General features: G+C 40.0%; 1 protein-coding gene across 1 annotated transcript in view; it reads right to left on the bottom strand.

The window, feature by feature from the left end:
• The window catches only part of LOC140932877 (uncharacterized), an 11651-nt gene extending 481 nt beyond the window's left edge, over positions 1-11170 (bottom strand). The window contains exons 1-7 of the mRNA XM_073382372.1: positions 9007-11170; positions 8022-8431; positions 5676-6315; positions 4734-4830; positions 3366-3615; positions 2489-3274; positions 1-1101 (exon numbers count right to left, since the gene is read on the bottom strand). The exon at positions 1-1101 is cut by the window's left edge and continues 481 nt beyond it. Coding sequence (XP_073238473.1) covers positions 1-1101; positions 2489-3274; positions 3366-3615; positions 4734-4830; positions 5676-6315; positions 8022-8431; positions 9007-11170 — 5448 coding nt within the window. The remainder of the gene's footprint in view (positions 1102-2488; positions 3275-3365; positions 3616-4733; positions 4831-5675; positions 6316-8021; positions 8432-9006) is intronic.
• Between the last annotated feature and the right edge of the window lie 6791 nt (positions 11171-17961).

Raw genomic sequence — 17961 nt, forward strand, 5'->3', positions numbered from 1 at the left:
CCTCGATTTTTTCCGAATAGCATCAATTCCCTTGGCCCATTCCTCGGGGTCATCAGAATCGATCACTAATGACTTGCCTACAGTGAGACCACGAAGGACTTCCCCGAATCCGGAATTTCCACTAACCAGAATGGGCAGACCAGCAGACATGGCTTCAAGTGCTGTCAAACCAAATCCCTCTGTTCTTGATGGCATAATGGCCATATCAACTTCACAAAACAACTCTTTCAATTTTTTCTTGCTTTTTATAAATGATCTGACAGTCAGCTGGTTCCTTGAAATGCCAGTTTGGAGTAAGATTTCTGCGACTTCATCCTGCTTTCCGTTAGGAGCACCAACAAAAATCAGACGGTAAGAGCTGTCCTGCAGCTCGACAATGGCTTTAGCAGCAATGTCATAGCCTTTGATACTTAAATCTTCAAAATCGCCACGACCAATGGTTAGCACTTTGAAAATTGCACTTTCTTGTGTAGCATGCTCAATATCGGAAAGCTCTGCAAAGGAACCCGGTACGAACTGAATGATATCTTGGTGAGATGAACGCAGTTTGGATGAGTAGGCTTCCTTCAGCTTGGGTCCAACTGCCACAACGACATCTGCAATTTTACACAGGTCAACTTCAGCCCTGTTTTTCCCTTCTCCTTTGGCAATTGCGCTAGGATAGTTCTTATGCATTGCTAGTTCTTCAGGTTCCGTATGCACAACCTGTACCCACTTGCAACAATGAGACTCTCTGATAATTTGGGCTTGTTTACCAAGCTTTGCACCATGGCCAATCACAACCTGAATGTCAAGGTCTCTTGGTGGAAAGCACAACCAGACAAGAGGATTACTAAAACCGGGGCGACGCTGTGCCTCGCTGATAGAAATCTTGTGACTTTCAGCTACTCTCTTGTCTTCTTCACTACACGCAAATTCAGGTGCAAGAATGGTGACTTCTACGTTTGCGTGTTGTGCCAAATTTATAGCAAGAGTCCTGTTCATTGTTGACAATCCACCCTTTGACGATCCCCATTCATTTGCTAAGAGGGCAACTTTCAAAATTAAATGTTCTGCATGACTTCGTGCAGTAGTAAATGCGGATGGAAGAGGATGCACTTCCTGTAATAAAAGCAAAATTAATAGTTTAAAATAGAACTTCGGTGACTAGGGTGGTGGTTTCTATTAAAAATTAAAAACAAAATTTGGCAAACCTGATAGTACTATGCTCAAGATGATGTACACTTACTGAACAGTAACAAACCAAACTTTGCTAAGGAAAAAAACCCAGCCAGTAGACGTACTAAGGTATTAATATTGATTTCACTAGTAGACTTGCAGCCAATAATTTTAGCATGTCAATTATTTATTCATTCACTTACTGATTTATTTATTACATATTTAAACAGGGATATATTTTAGCCTTAAAGAATGCCATGCTGCGCAGTTCACATCCTCATAATCTTGATGGCCAATTTATCGATTCAAAGGCTGACGTTTAAAGGTAAACCGCTTCGTCACAGTAAAGTATTAAATGCTTGAATTATCAGACTTGATTCAGACTTTACCAACTCGCTTGAATTTTTAAATTCAGCTACATATAGACGCCTTCTAATGATGTCGTCTGTAACCTTTGTCTTACACCACGGACAGCATTATGGTAAGCTAAATGGAGTTCAACTTGGTGACTACCCCGACATCATCTTTCTCCAATCTAATCAGATGCACATGACACAGACTTCTTAAAAGCTTTTTTAATACCGCTTAGATAGGTGGCTAGTCATTCATTGACATAATATTTAGCAAAAGCAATACAGTCGAATCTCTACTATTGGCACCTCTTCAATAACGATCAGCTTTTTCAGTCCCTACAATATAACTCTTGTATTAATTTATCAAAAGCTGCCATCTCCCCGCAACGGCAACGGCCACTAGATTGCGTCCCAACTTCCAAAATAACCTCTCTACAATGGTCTTTTGAAAGTCAACGGTCTTACTGGACGTTACTCGCTATAATTGTTAGCAGTTTTGTCGTTAACATTTGGTTTACATGGTGTACATTAGAGGGATTTTCGTATGACCTTAAAATGAAAATCGCGAACAAAACAGAAATAAGAAACGAACGGAAATAGAGCGATTTGATTGGTTAATTGAACGCATACAAACGCGCGTGGCTTTTGGTTGGTTAAGCGAACGCTCGGGTGTGAAATTTCTAGAAATCAATCGATACTTTGCTTTGATGTCATACTGTAACACGATTGGCCAATCGAACAATGCCTTCTCCATATTAGGGTTTTCTTTGGCGTGAAAACGAATAGTCCATGTTTTGATCCTTTCATCCATTGGCAGATAAAACAGATAACGAACACTTACCAAAACCATTTTTCAAGGTCATACGAAAATCGCCGCAGTCTATTTTCAGGATTGTCGGTGTTACGTATTTAATATGTATAATGAGTAATTATAAGCCTGAAAGCATTGCCTTAGGTTGAATTTAGTTACTTCCTACCTTAGTTGGTCTTGGTAAGAACCACTTTTCCTGTCCTCTAACTGTGAGTAATTCCCCTGAGGGTTTCTTTTTGCAAATCAGTGGGTCCCCTTGTTTTAACTCAAGGAGGTGAAGACAGTGTTCATGAGTACATGCCATCTGATTGTGGCCTGAGCACTCTTCTAGCTGACAGTATGGACAGGCGACCCGAATCTGATACTGCAATCCACGTAGATACAGAAGATCATTTGACAATGCTTTCAAAGTTGCCTCAACAAACTCACGCACCTGAACTGCCACCTCGCTTGTGTCATCCTCTGAGATATGCTGACATTGCGCTCTTTGCTTAATAAAAAACTTTATGAACTGTTTCTTACAGATAAGGACGAAATCATGGACAATTTGCCTTCCAATGACGAACCATGCTCCGCTTTGGTATAAGGTGGGTGGCTGAGTTGGACCAGCCTCAGAACACCACCCGATGAGCCCAGAAACAAGTCGTGTGAACAGGCCATGGGGGACAAAACCAGTGACAAAGTAAACATAAAGAGGACAAGGGTCAGAGCTTGAGGGTACCATGGCACAAAGTAAATCAGGTGGCACTTTGAGTTGAGATGGTACAAAATACTTTTTATCAGTCTTTGCAGGTGAAAATTTTGCAATCAAACCAAATTGTTCCATCATGTCCAAAATGTCCTCCCTGACAACGCCCTTCAGAAGAAATTTGGAAAACACATGATCAACCAGTTCCATGCTGAGGACGCCGCTTTCTTCAACTTCCTTCCAGTGTTTTGAAACCTTGGGCTCCTGAGAGATAATAAAATGAAGAGTGATTACAGGGCAACCAATATGAAAGAGGAAACTCTTACAACAAAGAGCTAATGTATTTTGGACTTACCGTGTTAGTAAAGTATGGAATGGTGATCAGCTGCCTAAACAGGTCTATCAGCCACTTGGCACTCAAAATGACTGTGCAGGAGTGCCTTATAATTATCCCCAGGTCATGATAGAAGTTCACCATGGTGGTAAACTCTTCCTCGTCATTAATAAAGCACTTATCCTTAGCGTAGGTTCGGAGTTGTTCTACAGTCAAATGATAAACTTCCCTGGACAGCAAGGCACTGATGACCTTCTCGAAGGTAAGCCACCTAGTATTCAAAAACAAAAAATGATATGAGCATAAATTCAACACAAGGTTTCAGGTTACAGCGCAGTGAACTTGATTTAGTACAGCTACATGCCGACCTTCCGTAACCTACTAGGCAAGGGTGTCAACGTCACCAGATAATTTCACCGAATATAAAGCCTGGCTTGTTTATGTTTTACCCGGCGTGAATCAAAGTCTGAGGGTCGAAATGTACCTGCCTGCAAGCACTCATTTGTTAAGGGTCACATTATGTTGCTTACCTGCGACTGCACTGTACATTAACAAGATACAATTCCCTTTCAGCAACTTCTATAGTATTCCTATATCACGACATTTTCTTGTACAAGGTTATTTAGACACATTTTAGAATATTTCTTCTGCTCTGTGTCTTGTTAAGACTGGTTTTTGGGACTCAAGGTGGTCAATGGTTGAAACCGATCTAAATACAAGCTGGTCTCTGAAAAGGCCTTGACATAAATAGAGAGGAGTTGCCTACTCCGAGTTATGAGCTCCTGACATCGGAGACCTTATCATCGCTCCCGCTGCTAGGTATGTCTCAGGTTACCTCGCCCTACCTAGGTAGGGCAATGCTATTGCCACATTTGCTGAGTGGACATCATCCTTGTTAATAAGATCAAGTGGAAAACCGTGCCCGTAGGCAGAAACAGTGCATCTTGAATGTCCTGTCTTTTTTTTTGGGGGGGGGGGGGGGGGAAGGGGGCGGGGCGTCATCGAGTATTGCATATACAATCTTGCACCTGTCTCGTTGAATGTTTTGTCTTTGTTTCACGCCAGTGTTTGATCTTTTCGTTTAATTTGGGATCACGTTCTCCCACAATTCATATTAATAATAATTATGCAGTAAACGTTTTTGGAAAGAAATTTTCACGTCTGGACCCTTGAACTAAAACAAAGTCGTTCAAACAGATATGCATGTATTCCGTTTCAGCCTCCTCTCTCTCAACACCTGGAGAGTGGGACCTACTCTTCATGTAAGGTCGGTCTGTAACAGAGAGATGGTTGAACTTATATGTAGCATACACTGTAATATCCGCACAATTCTTTACAATGAAAGGCTCGTTAGATTAAAGTGTTGGTTTCTAATCTATGATTATTTACCTTGCAGGAATCCTCTCCCCAATGTACGGCTGCTGTCTTAAGACTTCCATGATTTTGTCTCGCAGAGCTTGAATCTCGTCAATGCTTTTATCTTGCCCTTAAAAACAAATGCAAATACGGAGCAAGCATTGGAGGAGGCTGATAATAGTCTATATCATACAAAAGTCGAAATCAATAACTGTTTAATTATCAATTCCGATCAAATTCCAAGCTCAAGTAAGCTCTTACCTCTATGCAAAATCCCCGTCTTTAAACATTTCCTGTTTCTTAACAGTTTCAGGATATAAAGCCGGATGTTATTTCTTTTGAAGAAAATTGAAGGGTGTTGCCAAGATTTTCCAGAGACGTTTTTAAAATCAAACCCTTACCCCTAAGTCCTCCAGTATCGTTTCGTTCGTTTTTTTTATGGGTATGGTGAGGTTATATAAGGACAGAATGGAAATTGTTTTGGTTACACAGTAAATGCCAAAGTCTAAGAGAACCAATGGAGTCTGGGGACATGGGTTTCAACATCGATGGTCATATCTTCATTTAGATTTGTATTCCTACAGGTCACATAATCTTCATTCTCATGTTTCGTTCCCTTTATGGGTATTTTTATGTCTTCCTATATTTCTCGGGCAGTAGTTGGGTGGGTGGGAAATCGTCCGCCATTTTCTCTAGCTCTACACTGCCTTAGGAGCTGAGCCAACGACCCGCCTCTTCGCGTGACGTCTGACAGTGATTTTCTCTTTCATCAGAACAATTTAATTACGATTGACGTCAATCGTAAATCAACAGAAAAACAACTTCCAGGTAAGGTCATTGCCTAGCCAGGGTATTTAAGTCAGTCAGATGGTAAATTGTAAGGTGGCTACGTAATGAAAAGAAATATTCCATAGGCATGATGCAAAACCCATTTGGTTCTTGATGGATTAATAAGGACTTTAACTTATAAATTACCTGCATGGCCACGCCTGAAGACCTTTTTTATTCTGCTTTGATGTAAGTTTGCAGTGTTGTTAATGCTAAAGATGGGACGCACTACGTGTCCTCCATATTCTCTACCAGCAATTTCCCTCTGTATCTCTGACTTCATGGTTGTAATGTCTTCAAATGGTTTGTCTGCATGGGTGCCTACAATGATCACAGGAGGCCGGAGATAAGGCAGCTTATCTTCTTGATCGTCACAAGTTTCTCTTCCTAACCTTGTGATGCTGTGCAAACTGGAAAGCCAAGATAACAAATTCTCAAGATTTGTTTCCCCATTTGGATTGTCCAAAATAACATTGTATGATCCCTGTCTAACACATGGCTTGGCAGTGTCATGTAACGACTTGCTGAGGTTGCAAACCAAGATGTATATCGCACGTGGTGTTAAAAACACGGGATGAGATGCATAATACAGGTGTTGTCCGGCAAAATCCCACAGTTCAACATTGGCTACAGGTTCTTCTTTAACACCTTCACCTTTCGCATACTTTATCAAATCGACAGTTCGCTCTTTGACCTCTTCTGGAGGTGAAGAAATATCAATCATTAACTCACCATCAGGGTCTGCTGATGTGTGCACACTAGCACTGTTCATTTTTGGACTAACAACCTGTAACAGAAAAGCAAAATAATAACCGTTGGACAATAGGGAACCTTTTGTTAGCTAAAAGATCAAGGCACTATCATTGGCGACCTGGGTACCGTGTTAACCAATATGCCATCCGAAACTTTAAAGCAAATTTCCTCTTTTTTTTAAAAAAAAAGAGTGATTTTTTAAAAACATTGCGTTCGTTTGTTTGTCAGGGGCACCCGACAACTGTTTTCTGTCTAATGTCTGTTCGGAGAAGATAATATTGCCTAGAATTTTGTATTACTTGAGGGCGGCTAAAAAAGTCTAGATGACCATTTCATTCATGTACAATTTTGGAAGCTTATCTTATTAATTCCCTACGATTTTCAGGAGTTTCATTTTTCACAATTCACACCCCTGGTTAGGTTATTTCTCGTAGGAAAAAGGGAACCTAAAATTTTCGGATTCAAAAATACGATGGAGAGAGGAATCAAACAAATTTTCACTTTCGTAGTGCGCTGAAATTCGTCTAAAATTTTCCGGGAAATAATTCTGAATTAGGCGCGTGAAATTTCGAAAAGACTCAAGTTCCCCTAGGATGACCGAACAGTTTTAAATTTTATAGCCCAACTTAGAATGCATTTCTATAGGTCTAAAAGTAGTCTGAATAACCTAAAAAGTGTTTTCAATGCATTTGGGAGGAAACCGTCTTTGGTTGCCCTTGGTTTGTTTAAGTTCACTAGTAAAATGCATATTTATTGAAGCTTTCACATAAAATCAAAGGCGTTTTTTGTAACATCTTATCGAGTATTACAAGACAATAAACAGACTCAATGGACTAGATTCCTCAGCATTTTTTACGTTTTCACATAACTTTCGACCCCTTTTGAAGAGCTAACCACCATTTGAAACCGTACGCCTGAACCCTGGGTTAAAGACATTCTCGAGTGTTTGATATACAGCTATTTAAAATAAGAAATTCAGGAGAAAGTGTAACAGATTTTATGGCAAGTGAAAAATAGTTTAAAATATTTCTTTTTATACGTGTGATGGGTGTTCGTAATGATCCGCAATGTAAATACATGGTTCGTACAACTTCAGACGAACAAATTTCAAGGACTCTTTAAGGTTTTTAAAGGGCAAATTACAGTTTTCAAGGATTAAGATTTATCTTATAAATCGGCATTCTTTAACCCCTTTTGAACACCTTGTTGGCTAAAACACGTCATGGAACCATTTATGATTTTTTTCCTTCGATCAGCCATGTTTGATCACATTATTTTAAAGTCCTTTCCGAAACAACACTTTGCAAAATGACTGGGTATGGCTTGGAATTGCATCTGAGGTACAGAAATAGAATAAAGAAACAGAAATAATTAATTGTTCATGCAGGAAAATGTTTTTACGTTCTCCCTTAATTTTTACGGTTTCTTACTTTTTTACAGTTTCTTTCTTCATCCTCTCCAAAGGATGAGCCAATATTTCCGTCTGCGAAATAATTTAATTTTACAGAAAATGGTGTCTGGTGTAGACAAGGTAGTGGGTTTCATGGAGTTTTCAACTACTTTTCAAGGACCTTAACCGAATTCAGAAGAACTCTTGGAGACGACTAGTACTAAAATTCAAGACCTTTTTTTAAGATTGAACGAACTATGTAAACACGATTTTATCAGGATTTGCAAAACCTCAGACAAACCTGCTGGGCTTACAAATAAATCTTCCTTTTCTCCCTCAGTATCACCAACCTGTTTCCAGTTCTTGTAATCATCAACATGAAGGTCATTGGCGTGTGTTTCCTTTTTCTCCTCCTGAGCCCGATTGGACTGCACGGGAATGAACAGCTTTTCCACCACCACCTCTGCCACAGCTTTCGAACATCCCAACAAACCCTGTTTACTTCCATCAATAGGCTGCCAATTCTCAGCCTCATCAACATCCACTTGAAAGAGTGAAGGATCCACTTCAATTCCTGTTGTACTGTTTTCTTTTGGATTGAACGGCAAGCCGATGAGAGATTTCTTCAAACTTGTTTTTCCTGCCCCATCCTGACCAATAAAGAATACCCGACCACGGTAGATATTAACAGCTCCATCTCTAAGAGCACTTTGATAAGCAAGCTTTGCTCTTTCTCCTCGTGCTTCTATTTCTGTAGGAACTAAACAGAGTAAAAATACATCATAATGAATAATGCTGCATGAGTTTTATTTTAACCTAAACATTGTAAACAATACATGCAGTGTGCACGACTCGTGAACGCTAAAGTGCCCAAGCTCGCCTTGAGTCCCATTGCAGCTCGGTGTTTAGCCACTGCTCGACTGGTGCCTAAGCTATGATGGTCATGAGGGCAAGGGGGAAGGGGGAGGGGGAGGGAGCTCTATCCCATCAGAGACTTTGTTCCACATTCGCAACATGATAAAAATTTTGCCTTTCGGTGATCTATCAGTATACACTTACAACCACTAACGCGGCTGTAAGTTCTATCTCTATCTTACAACTGTAAGAAAAATTTGAAAGATCATTCCCTATTGAGTAAACAAGCTCTCCGAGCTCTCCAAGCTTTTCAATGCCTCGTTGATCCTGTAGCAAAATTATTGTAATAACAGATATTACTCACAACCGATTTAAAATTTGAAAAGTAACGCTAGAAATAAACAAAGTAATTATTAAAACATGCAAATGCAACTAGAACTTTAACAAATGATCATTTAATCCAAATATCTCTGCCTTCACCTGCAATATCAGTTTCTACCAACATTCCTGTCTTCTCCCATTTCAGAGCACATCTTATGGCATCAACATTTAAAGGATTACCACTCACATACAGCTTCCTTAGCTCCTTCAGGTCACCAATTTCAGCCGGTAGTTCTGCAAGTTTGTTGTCATTTAAGTACAGCCCTTTAAGCTTGTTCAGCTTCTGTATACTGGTAGGCAAACCAGCCAACTGGTTGTTACAAGCACTCAGCTCCCTCAGCTCCTTCAGGTCCCCAATCTCAGCAGGTAGTTCTGTTATCTTGTTATTATCCAAGTACAGCACTTCAAGCTTGTTCAGCTTCTGTATACTGGTAGGTACACAAATCAGCTGGTTGTTACTCACATTCAGTTCTCTCAACTCCCTCAGGACGCCAATGGCAGAAGGCAGTTCCGTCAGTTTGTTATTGGCCAAAAACAAGCCTACAAGCTTCTTTAGCCTCTGTAATTGGCTAGGCAAACAAACTAACACGTTGTTACTCACGCTCAACCACTTCAGCTCCTTGAGGTCACCAATCTCAGGAGAAAGTTCTTTCAGTTCGTTATCATCGAAATGCAGCCCTTTAAGCTTCTTCAGGTTCTGTATACTGGACGGTACCCAGTCCAACTGATTTTTATTCACTCTCAGCCACTTCAGCTCTTTTAGGTCACCAATTTCAGCAGGTAGTTCTGTTAAGTTGTTATCATCCAAGTACAGCCCTTCAAGCCTTTTCAGCTTCTGTATACTTGTAGGTAAGCTAGCCAATTGGTTGTTACTCACACACAACTCCCTCAGCTCTTTAAGGCTGCCAATCTCAGCAGGTAGTTCAGTTACTTTGTTATTATCCAAATACAGCATTTCAAGCTTGTTCAGCGTCTGTATACTGGTAGGTACACAACCCAGCTGGTTGTTACTCACTCTCAGCTCCCTTAGCTCCTTCAGGTCGCCAGTCTTAGAAACTAGTTCTGTTAAATTTGCATTATTCAAGTATAGTCCTACAAGTTTTTTCAGCTTTTGTATTCTGGCTGGTACACAGCAGACCAACGGGTTGTTACTCACACTTAGCCACTTCAGCTCCTTCAGTTCACTGATCTCAGCCGGTAGTTCTGTTATGTCATTATCATCGAAGTGTAGCCCTTTAAGCCTGTTCAGCTTCTGTATACTGGTAGGAACACAAATCAACTGATTGTTATTTACACGTAACCACTTAAGCACCTTCAGGTCACCAATTTCAGCAGGTAGTTCTGATAAATTGTTATTATCCAAGTACAGCCCCTCAAGCTTTTCCAGCTTTTGTATACTTGTTGGTAGAGCAGCTAACTGGTTGTTGCTCACACTCAATTCCGTCAGCTCCTTCAGGTCGCCAATCTCAGCAGGTAATTCCACTACTTTGTTATCATCCAAGTACAGCATTCCAAGCTTGTTCAGCTTTTTTATACTTGTAGGCACACAAGTCAACTGGTTATTACTCACTTTCAGCTCCCTCAGCTCCTTCAGGTCACCAATTTCAGCGGGCAACTCCGTTAATTTATTATTAACCAAGTATAGTCCAACGAGCTTGTTTAGCTTCTGTATTCCGGTAGGTACACAAACTAATGGGTTGTTACTCACACTCAGCCACTTCAGCTCCATTAATTCACCAATCTCAGCAGGTAGTTCTGTGAGGCCGTTTTCATCAAAGTGCAGTCCTTCAAGTTTGGTCAGGTTCCTTATGCTGGTAGGTACACAAACCAACTGATTGTTTCTCACACTCAGCCATCTCAGCTTCTTTAGACCCCCAATCTCAGCAGGTAGTTCCGTTAACTTGTTATGATTCAGGTAGAGCCCTTCAAGCCTGTTCAATTTCTGTATACTAGTAGGTATACAAATCAACTGGTTGTTACTTACACTCAGCTCCGTCAGCTCCTTAAGGTCGCCAACCTCGGCAGGTAGTTCAGTTAGTTTGTTTTCATCCAAGATGAGCCTGGTAAGATTTTTCAGCATGTTAATTCTTGCTGATAATTCAGTCAGGTTATTTATATCCAGCCTAAGTTTTTGCACTTCACTCAGCTCAGTGACTTCATCAGGTATCTTGGATAGCCCTTTTCCACTCAGATTCAAAACTGCCAATCCATCTTCACAATAAACCCAAGCTTTCAACTTTGTTGTTCTTGAATAATGCTCCATTTTGAAACTATTAAAGGTAGTCTTATTCTTTTCTGTAATCTAAAATCATTAAGAAAAGTCATTAGCGTAATACACATTATTATTAATTAGATTAGAGTACAAGTGCAAAATTTTCCTCCAGTGCTGTTTAGTAGATGGTTTGAACCTAGGAGTCATGTTGTTAGTAGTAGAATATGACCCGGGGGGGGGGGGGGGGGTACTCCCTATAATGGCCTATACGGGCTTCTGGTATATGAAAGGGTAGGGAGTTTACTCGTTGAAGTATATAAAAGGGTAGGGAAATCAGTCATCTGGGTTTCTGCGAAAAGGCCCAATAGGGCTAACAGAGGAATTTTAGGGCCTTATAAAGTCGAGAAAACGTTCTGTTTTTGTGATTGATTCCTATTTAAAAGACAGTGCATTTACAGCAGTTAAAAGGGACGCAAAGCTCTAAACAAGGTATGTGAAAGGGGTACCATTTGTCAATAGAAGGTATACGAAAGGGTTATCTTTTTCATGAAAAATTGTATATAAAAGTGTAAGGGGTTGGACCTCGGGAGAGCCTCCCCGTATAAACATTTGTTGAGTACTCCCCCTCCCCAGGAAATATAATCGTCCGGGTGAGTATATTCTTAAATAGGATTGTTCAACCTGTGCGGTAGTCATCTTCAGAGTGAAGCAACACGGCATGCCGTTAATGGTATTAACCCCGAGTAGTTATAACATGGTTATCTTTTAAGTCACGATGTCACTAGTCGTCAGTTAGTTAAGTTCTGGTGTTATCGGCTAGTAGTGAGTAGTGCGTTTCGATCCGTCTTTTCTCATTGTCATATGTAACGGTGGTTTATTTTAAGTCGAAATAGCCGGTTTGTTCATTCATTAGCAGACTTAGCAAGGACCAACAACATAAGCGTTTTTCTTTTTCTCGGGACAAATATCATTTCAAACTTCATTTATAGCTGAAAGTACAAATAGTTTTACTTAGTGACATTTCAAGGTTGAGACAATGTTGGTTCAGCCCTGTGAAATTTAATCATATATCATAATTACCCATGATGCAACTGTGAGCGTGAACTCCTCTATTGAGGCGATCAGTGTGTGGTACGTATTGGACGGCTGAGATTTACTCGATTCACCAAATTTTGTTTCTGGATGAGAGCGTTTTATATTGCAATTGAGTAATTAAGAAATACGTAATAGCTTTCGTTGGTTCTCAATGGTTATGACGAAATGTCTACAAAATAAGAGCGTGACGTAAGCGAAGAAGAAAAGGAAGGATATTGGTGCTATTGTAAGTTTTCTCAAAACAGAAACTTCAGAGTACGCCCACGCAACATTAAAAGAAGTTACCGGTAACGTGAACAGAAATTTATGACGAAGAAAAGAGGAGTGCAGATTACGCGCTTGGGATAGTATTAGCACCGTTTCTTTGATTTTGATTATCTTTAAGTCAATTAAAAAAAGTTCCAATCATAAGGGAAATTAAAAAACCGGCGGATCCAACATGGCGGCCGTCTGAAAATCGTAATTGTAATTGTGTCACTGACTGAACAATGAACTCCTGATCTCATATTGTATGACATCATGACATTATACCAAACTATAAGAATTACTTGTTACAGACCTACGGATATACTCTGTACGTTCCAAGTTTTACAGTCGGAGCCTAAATTCTGTTGAAATTACGAAGGAACAGAAAAGTCAGTCCCGCGTCTAAAGGGACCAAGAAAGCCCGTTACGAAAGTGGTTAATATACATACATTTATCCGATCAATTTAGGCTTCTGGGAAAGTGCCCACCTACCCCTCCCCTAAGCCATCATTTTGTCCTAAGTAAGAAGTAAGTGTTAATGTTAGCTTAGGGAAGGGGTAAAAGCTTCTGATGCAGTTCCAGTCACACTGAAATGACTAGACTAAGTGCATAAATTAAATCGAAAGTTTAAAATTAAATTATGCATAAAAGAAAATTCTTGGTCAACGTTACAATTTGTTACAATAATCTGTTGCTTGTTGCAGCAAATAAATATAAGAATTAGAGTGTGTTCTGAGGTTTCGATGGCGTATTTAGCGATTTAGCGTCATTGTCAAGAATAAGGTTCTTAAACAGTCAATAGTTGTTTCTCAAATATTAAAAGAGATGAGCTAACTAGACTTTGAAGTGAGAATCCGTGAAAATCGTGTCTGACTGAACATTCAATAATGGTTTGAACTATTTGGAATGAAGAACAACTCATACTCGAGGTAGTCGAATTTGCTGCGACACATCCTGAAGACGTAAAAGTTCTTAGTCATAGGTAGTTTTTTTAAGTCTTACGTTGTTGTTTTCCGCGGTTTTCATACCCGCCTTACTTATATGAAGGATTTAAACTTGACAATCATTAATCATAACTTTATTCGTTCGTAGGTATCCTTATTATTAAAATACCGACGCTCATTTTTGAATCAGTGCTAATTAAGTCAACTCTCAGTTTCTTCAAACTTTGACTGTCAAAACTCTATTCTTGATAACGATGCCCCTTAAATCTAAACGCAGTGATTTGAGCTCTATAAACTTTAAAAAAAAGCTACTGTGTATTATTCAAGGTTCAAAGATTAGTAAAATTAATGATCATACCGACCAAGTGATGATAAGGATTATTCCCATTATTCTCCTTGGTACGGACCTAAACATTTTTCTTAAAAGATGGCTGAAATTTATCGTAGCCTTTGATTGAAGATTACATGCACTGACCGATCTCCTCTGAATCAAATAAAATTCAAATTTGTTTTTAAACTTATGCAGTTACCTCACGGTTTAGTTGCCGAATTGTTCAAGGGGAAACTTTTACTCGGCTGACAATCACTCAGTTTGATGAGAAGTGCCTTCGCTGGCTACTCAGAACGGCGTGGTTCTGTACTCTAAATACTTCGAAACCGAACCACACTCAAATTTAGATCGACTTATATAAAATTTCCGTTTCTGCAGCAAAAAAACTAACTTTTGGCTGTAAAAGTTTGTCGAACTTCCGCCTTAAATGATATACAACGCAAACTCAGTGACTCGTCACATTTTTCACAGGTAGTGCGTAAAAACGTATAAGTAACATGGTCGTTCAAATCAGACAACTCTTACCTTTGAGTGACAAGGCAATGATCTGAAAAAGAAAGCTTTTGAATTCCCTCTTTTTCTGTTGTTTTACCCGACGCTTGTTCTAAACTGCGTAACGCGGCGCAATATACCTGATATGCAAAAAGATGCGCAATACAACTGTAAACCGCTCTTTCAATATCTTGCGGAAAACTTTGTCTAAAAGTGAGCAAGTTGCTAAACGACAACAAATAGTCCAGAAAATTCTTTTGATTTTGTTTCTTGCCACAGAAAAATAAATAAATAAATAAATAACTGAAATGACTCTCTCTCCTAAGTGAGCTTGAACTTCTTATAAAGTTCGAGAAAGAGCCTCGGGCACAGAATCGAAATTATGAAACGGCCTTATTTCCGCCAAAACAACATCATGACACGAAAAATATGACTCAGATTTTTAAAAAATGGATAACGGAAACGGTCTGACAAGAAATTTGAAGAAATAACAATAGAGTTCTGGACTGTCAGTTTACACCCTCTTGGGCTTTACAAACAATCTATCTGCAGTCTGTTTACGAAAAAATAAATGGTTCAGGTTACACGAGTGCGCAAGTTTACCGCCTATAGCGTTAATTGCCCGCGTCAGCCCGAAAGGCGTAACTTTTTCAGGCTTCAGGTCAATGAAAGGGTAGGGATTTCATTAGTTGAAGTATATCTGGAGTACATGCTGAAGGGGTAGGGAAATCTGTCAATCTGGCGGTCTGTAAAAGGCCCAATAAGGGCTAACAGACGCATTTTATTCACCACTTGCACATTTCCCGCGTAAGCATTGCTTTCAATTTCTGTTGGAACTGCTGTAATACCCACGAGAAATGAAAAACAAAGGTTATAAACAATTTCGGGGGGCCAGTAAGGTGCATTATTGGAGATGTGCAAGTGGCGAATTGATGTGTACGAGACTAAAAAAACTTCCTGGTTAAGTGATTTATTCATATCAGCAGTTAAAGGGGGTGCAGCATTTTAAACGAGGTATGTGAAAGGACCGGTTACCTTCAGTTGTCAGTAGAAGGTATACGAAAGGGTTACCTTAATGTTTTCTGTCCAAAATGGTATATAAAAGGGTAAGGGTAAAACATCGTATGAAGTATGAAGTGTTGATAGTGAGGAAAATGTTTTTAAATGAACCAGAGACAGCTAGAAGAAAAAAAAAGTTTCATTTACTTTATCCGGGACATGGGCGTGCTGGCAACAAAAGAGGGGTGGAGAGTGACTGGCTCAGCCTGCGTAGCTGGCGGGATTTGTGTGAGAGTGCTGTATTGTTTTTGCGGCGGAGTAACCCCTGCGCATCCCGCCAGCTTCGCAGGCTACGACAAATTACCGGACGATCAAACTCAACCTACTTTAGAAATGACTCCTGGGTTCAAACCTTTCACAGCCAGACAAGTTAATCACTTTTGTATCCTCGGCTTTGTCGTGCGAAACGTCCCTAGCGGCGAAGAGCGAGGAGAAACGGATGTTTTCGCAGGCTATGAGCAGTCTCTTATCGCTGAATTTTCCTTTTAAAGTTAATACTCCACTCTCAACCAGTAACGTCAAAGCCACGGAAGGGGACGAGGTTGGTCGGTAGGTTGGTCGTTGTTTTCAATCGCGCTGGCTGGGATAAGAAATGGACGGATTGTGAGAGAAAAGGCGACTGCAAGTAGTTTAAAAGAAGGCAGAGATTTGATCTGAAGAAGAAAGCTTTTGAAGTCTCTTTTGTTTTTGTTCGTTCGCTTGTTTGTTTGTTTGTTTACCTCAAATACACTCTCCTTCAGCCCCGAGCCTTCAGCCGTCGGACTTTAATAGGGAACTTAAGACAGGGACCGCGCAGAGGGAGGGGCTGGGGGGGCTTTAGCCCCCCCACTTTTTTGCAAGAATAAAAATAAATTTAACAAAAATAATTTAACAAAAGTAACGGAGTGAAAAATAGCAAAAAATCGTTAATTCGAAAGTGACCAGAGTTACTGGCAAAGACAAACGAGCAGATAAATAGACAGAATGAAGCATTAGTCGTTACAATTGTAAAATATTTTTTCGCTTCTAACCTAGCAGAGGTAAACGTCTTTTAAATGGCTTCTTTTTCCTGCGAACCTCTCAGGAAAACGCGTTGTTTCGTATTGGTCAATTTCGATCCGAAGTAATAACTGGGTTTAGTTTAGTGGGCGATTCTCACAGTTTCAACCTTGATTTTTGGAAGATCATGAAGTTATTGTTTCTCTTGTTATTGTGCGTCCTGATTTTAGCTCGATCAGCGCGAAGTCCATCTTTTTATGTCAGGCTTCACGGCTCGTTGAGCATTCCAATTGCAAGTTTTGTTGAACGCGGTCTGTTTTTAAAAACATTTTGTCATCGAAAGTACTTAAACCGCAGAATTGTGTATAGCTCTGGTCATCAAGGAACATTCAATCCGGCGGTTATTACGAACAAAGAAATGCATGGTACACGGCAACATAAATACGAACGACGAGACTTCACATACCACTAGTAATGCAAAGAAGAGATCTCTTAAAATTTCTGATTACTTTTCCAAACAAAATGGAAAACCTTCTTTATCTGGTGAGTAAACTCTGCATAATTTTTGCTACTTTTTTCTGAATCTATAATTGAATTTTCATTCACTAAATTATTTTCAGTTACTGTTTTGTTTTGCCGTGTAAATATTTTGAATGAATAATTAAACAATTATTGAACTCGGCTTTCGTATGATATGAAGATATACAGATCTCGGAGGGTGTTATCCACCGGGCTCAGGCCTTAGGCTTTGGCGGATAACCCCCTCGATCTGCATAACTCTTCATATCATACTCAGCCTCGTGCAATAATTGCTCAGTAATTATACAGCCTTGAGTCAGTCAAGGGCAGCTCAAGCAAAATCGTTGGATTTCTGGCTTATTTATAGTAATAAAAGGTTGATATCAGTAGTATAACATAACAATCTATGATATTTCAATTTAGTGATGGTGAATTTTCAGACCCGATAGCAACATCACTGAAGATGTGGAAAAAATCAATAGTTTTATCGTTATTCACATTCTCCATCACTTAAGAGAAATTGAATAGAAATCCACAAGCATGCCCCCCCGGCCCCCCCCCCCCCAAAAAATTTTCCTTCACGCATTCTTCTTTAGCCCCCCCCACTCGAAAACTTGCTGCGCGGTCCCTGTAAGATGGAGACGTTCTCGGGGCGACGGCGACCGGACTGGCAGAGAATGCCTGGAACTAAGGCAGCCGTCGCTTCCCGTCAAAAATAGAACATTAAGATCGCAGTGAACTCAGAAGGACGGCGCCTTTAATTAGAAGAATACCGAAGAGGAAAATATGTCTTCACATAAAGAATTAAGAGAATAAATATTTGCTATGCAGACAACATGTATCGGATGAAGACTTTCTCGTTTTGTGGGAAAATTATGAGTCCAAAAATCCCGATTTTCCTCGGGACAGTTACGATCCTTTCACGCTAAAAAACATGCGGGATGCAGCTGAGTTCAAGGCAGAATTTCGTGTTGAAAAAAAAAAAAAGATCTCCACAGGCTTGCCGAAGCCTTGCAAATTACAGGAACATTAAAATGCTACCAAGGAACCGTAAATAACCAATATCCAACAAATGATGATGACGTCACGTCCGGTTGAAGTTGCCGTCGCCCCGAGGTCAGACGATCAAGCAGGCCAGGCTCCTATCTAGAGTTAGGGCCCTGGGGGCCCTGGGGACC

The sequence above is a fragment of the Porites lutea genome, chromosome 4, assembly GCF_958299795.1.
Source record: "Porites lutea chromosome 4, jaPorLute2.1, whole genome shotgun sequence".
Taxonomy (NCBI): Eukaryota; Metazoa; Cnidaria; class Anthozoa; order Scleractinia; family Poritidae; genus Porites; species Porites lutea.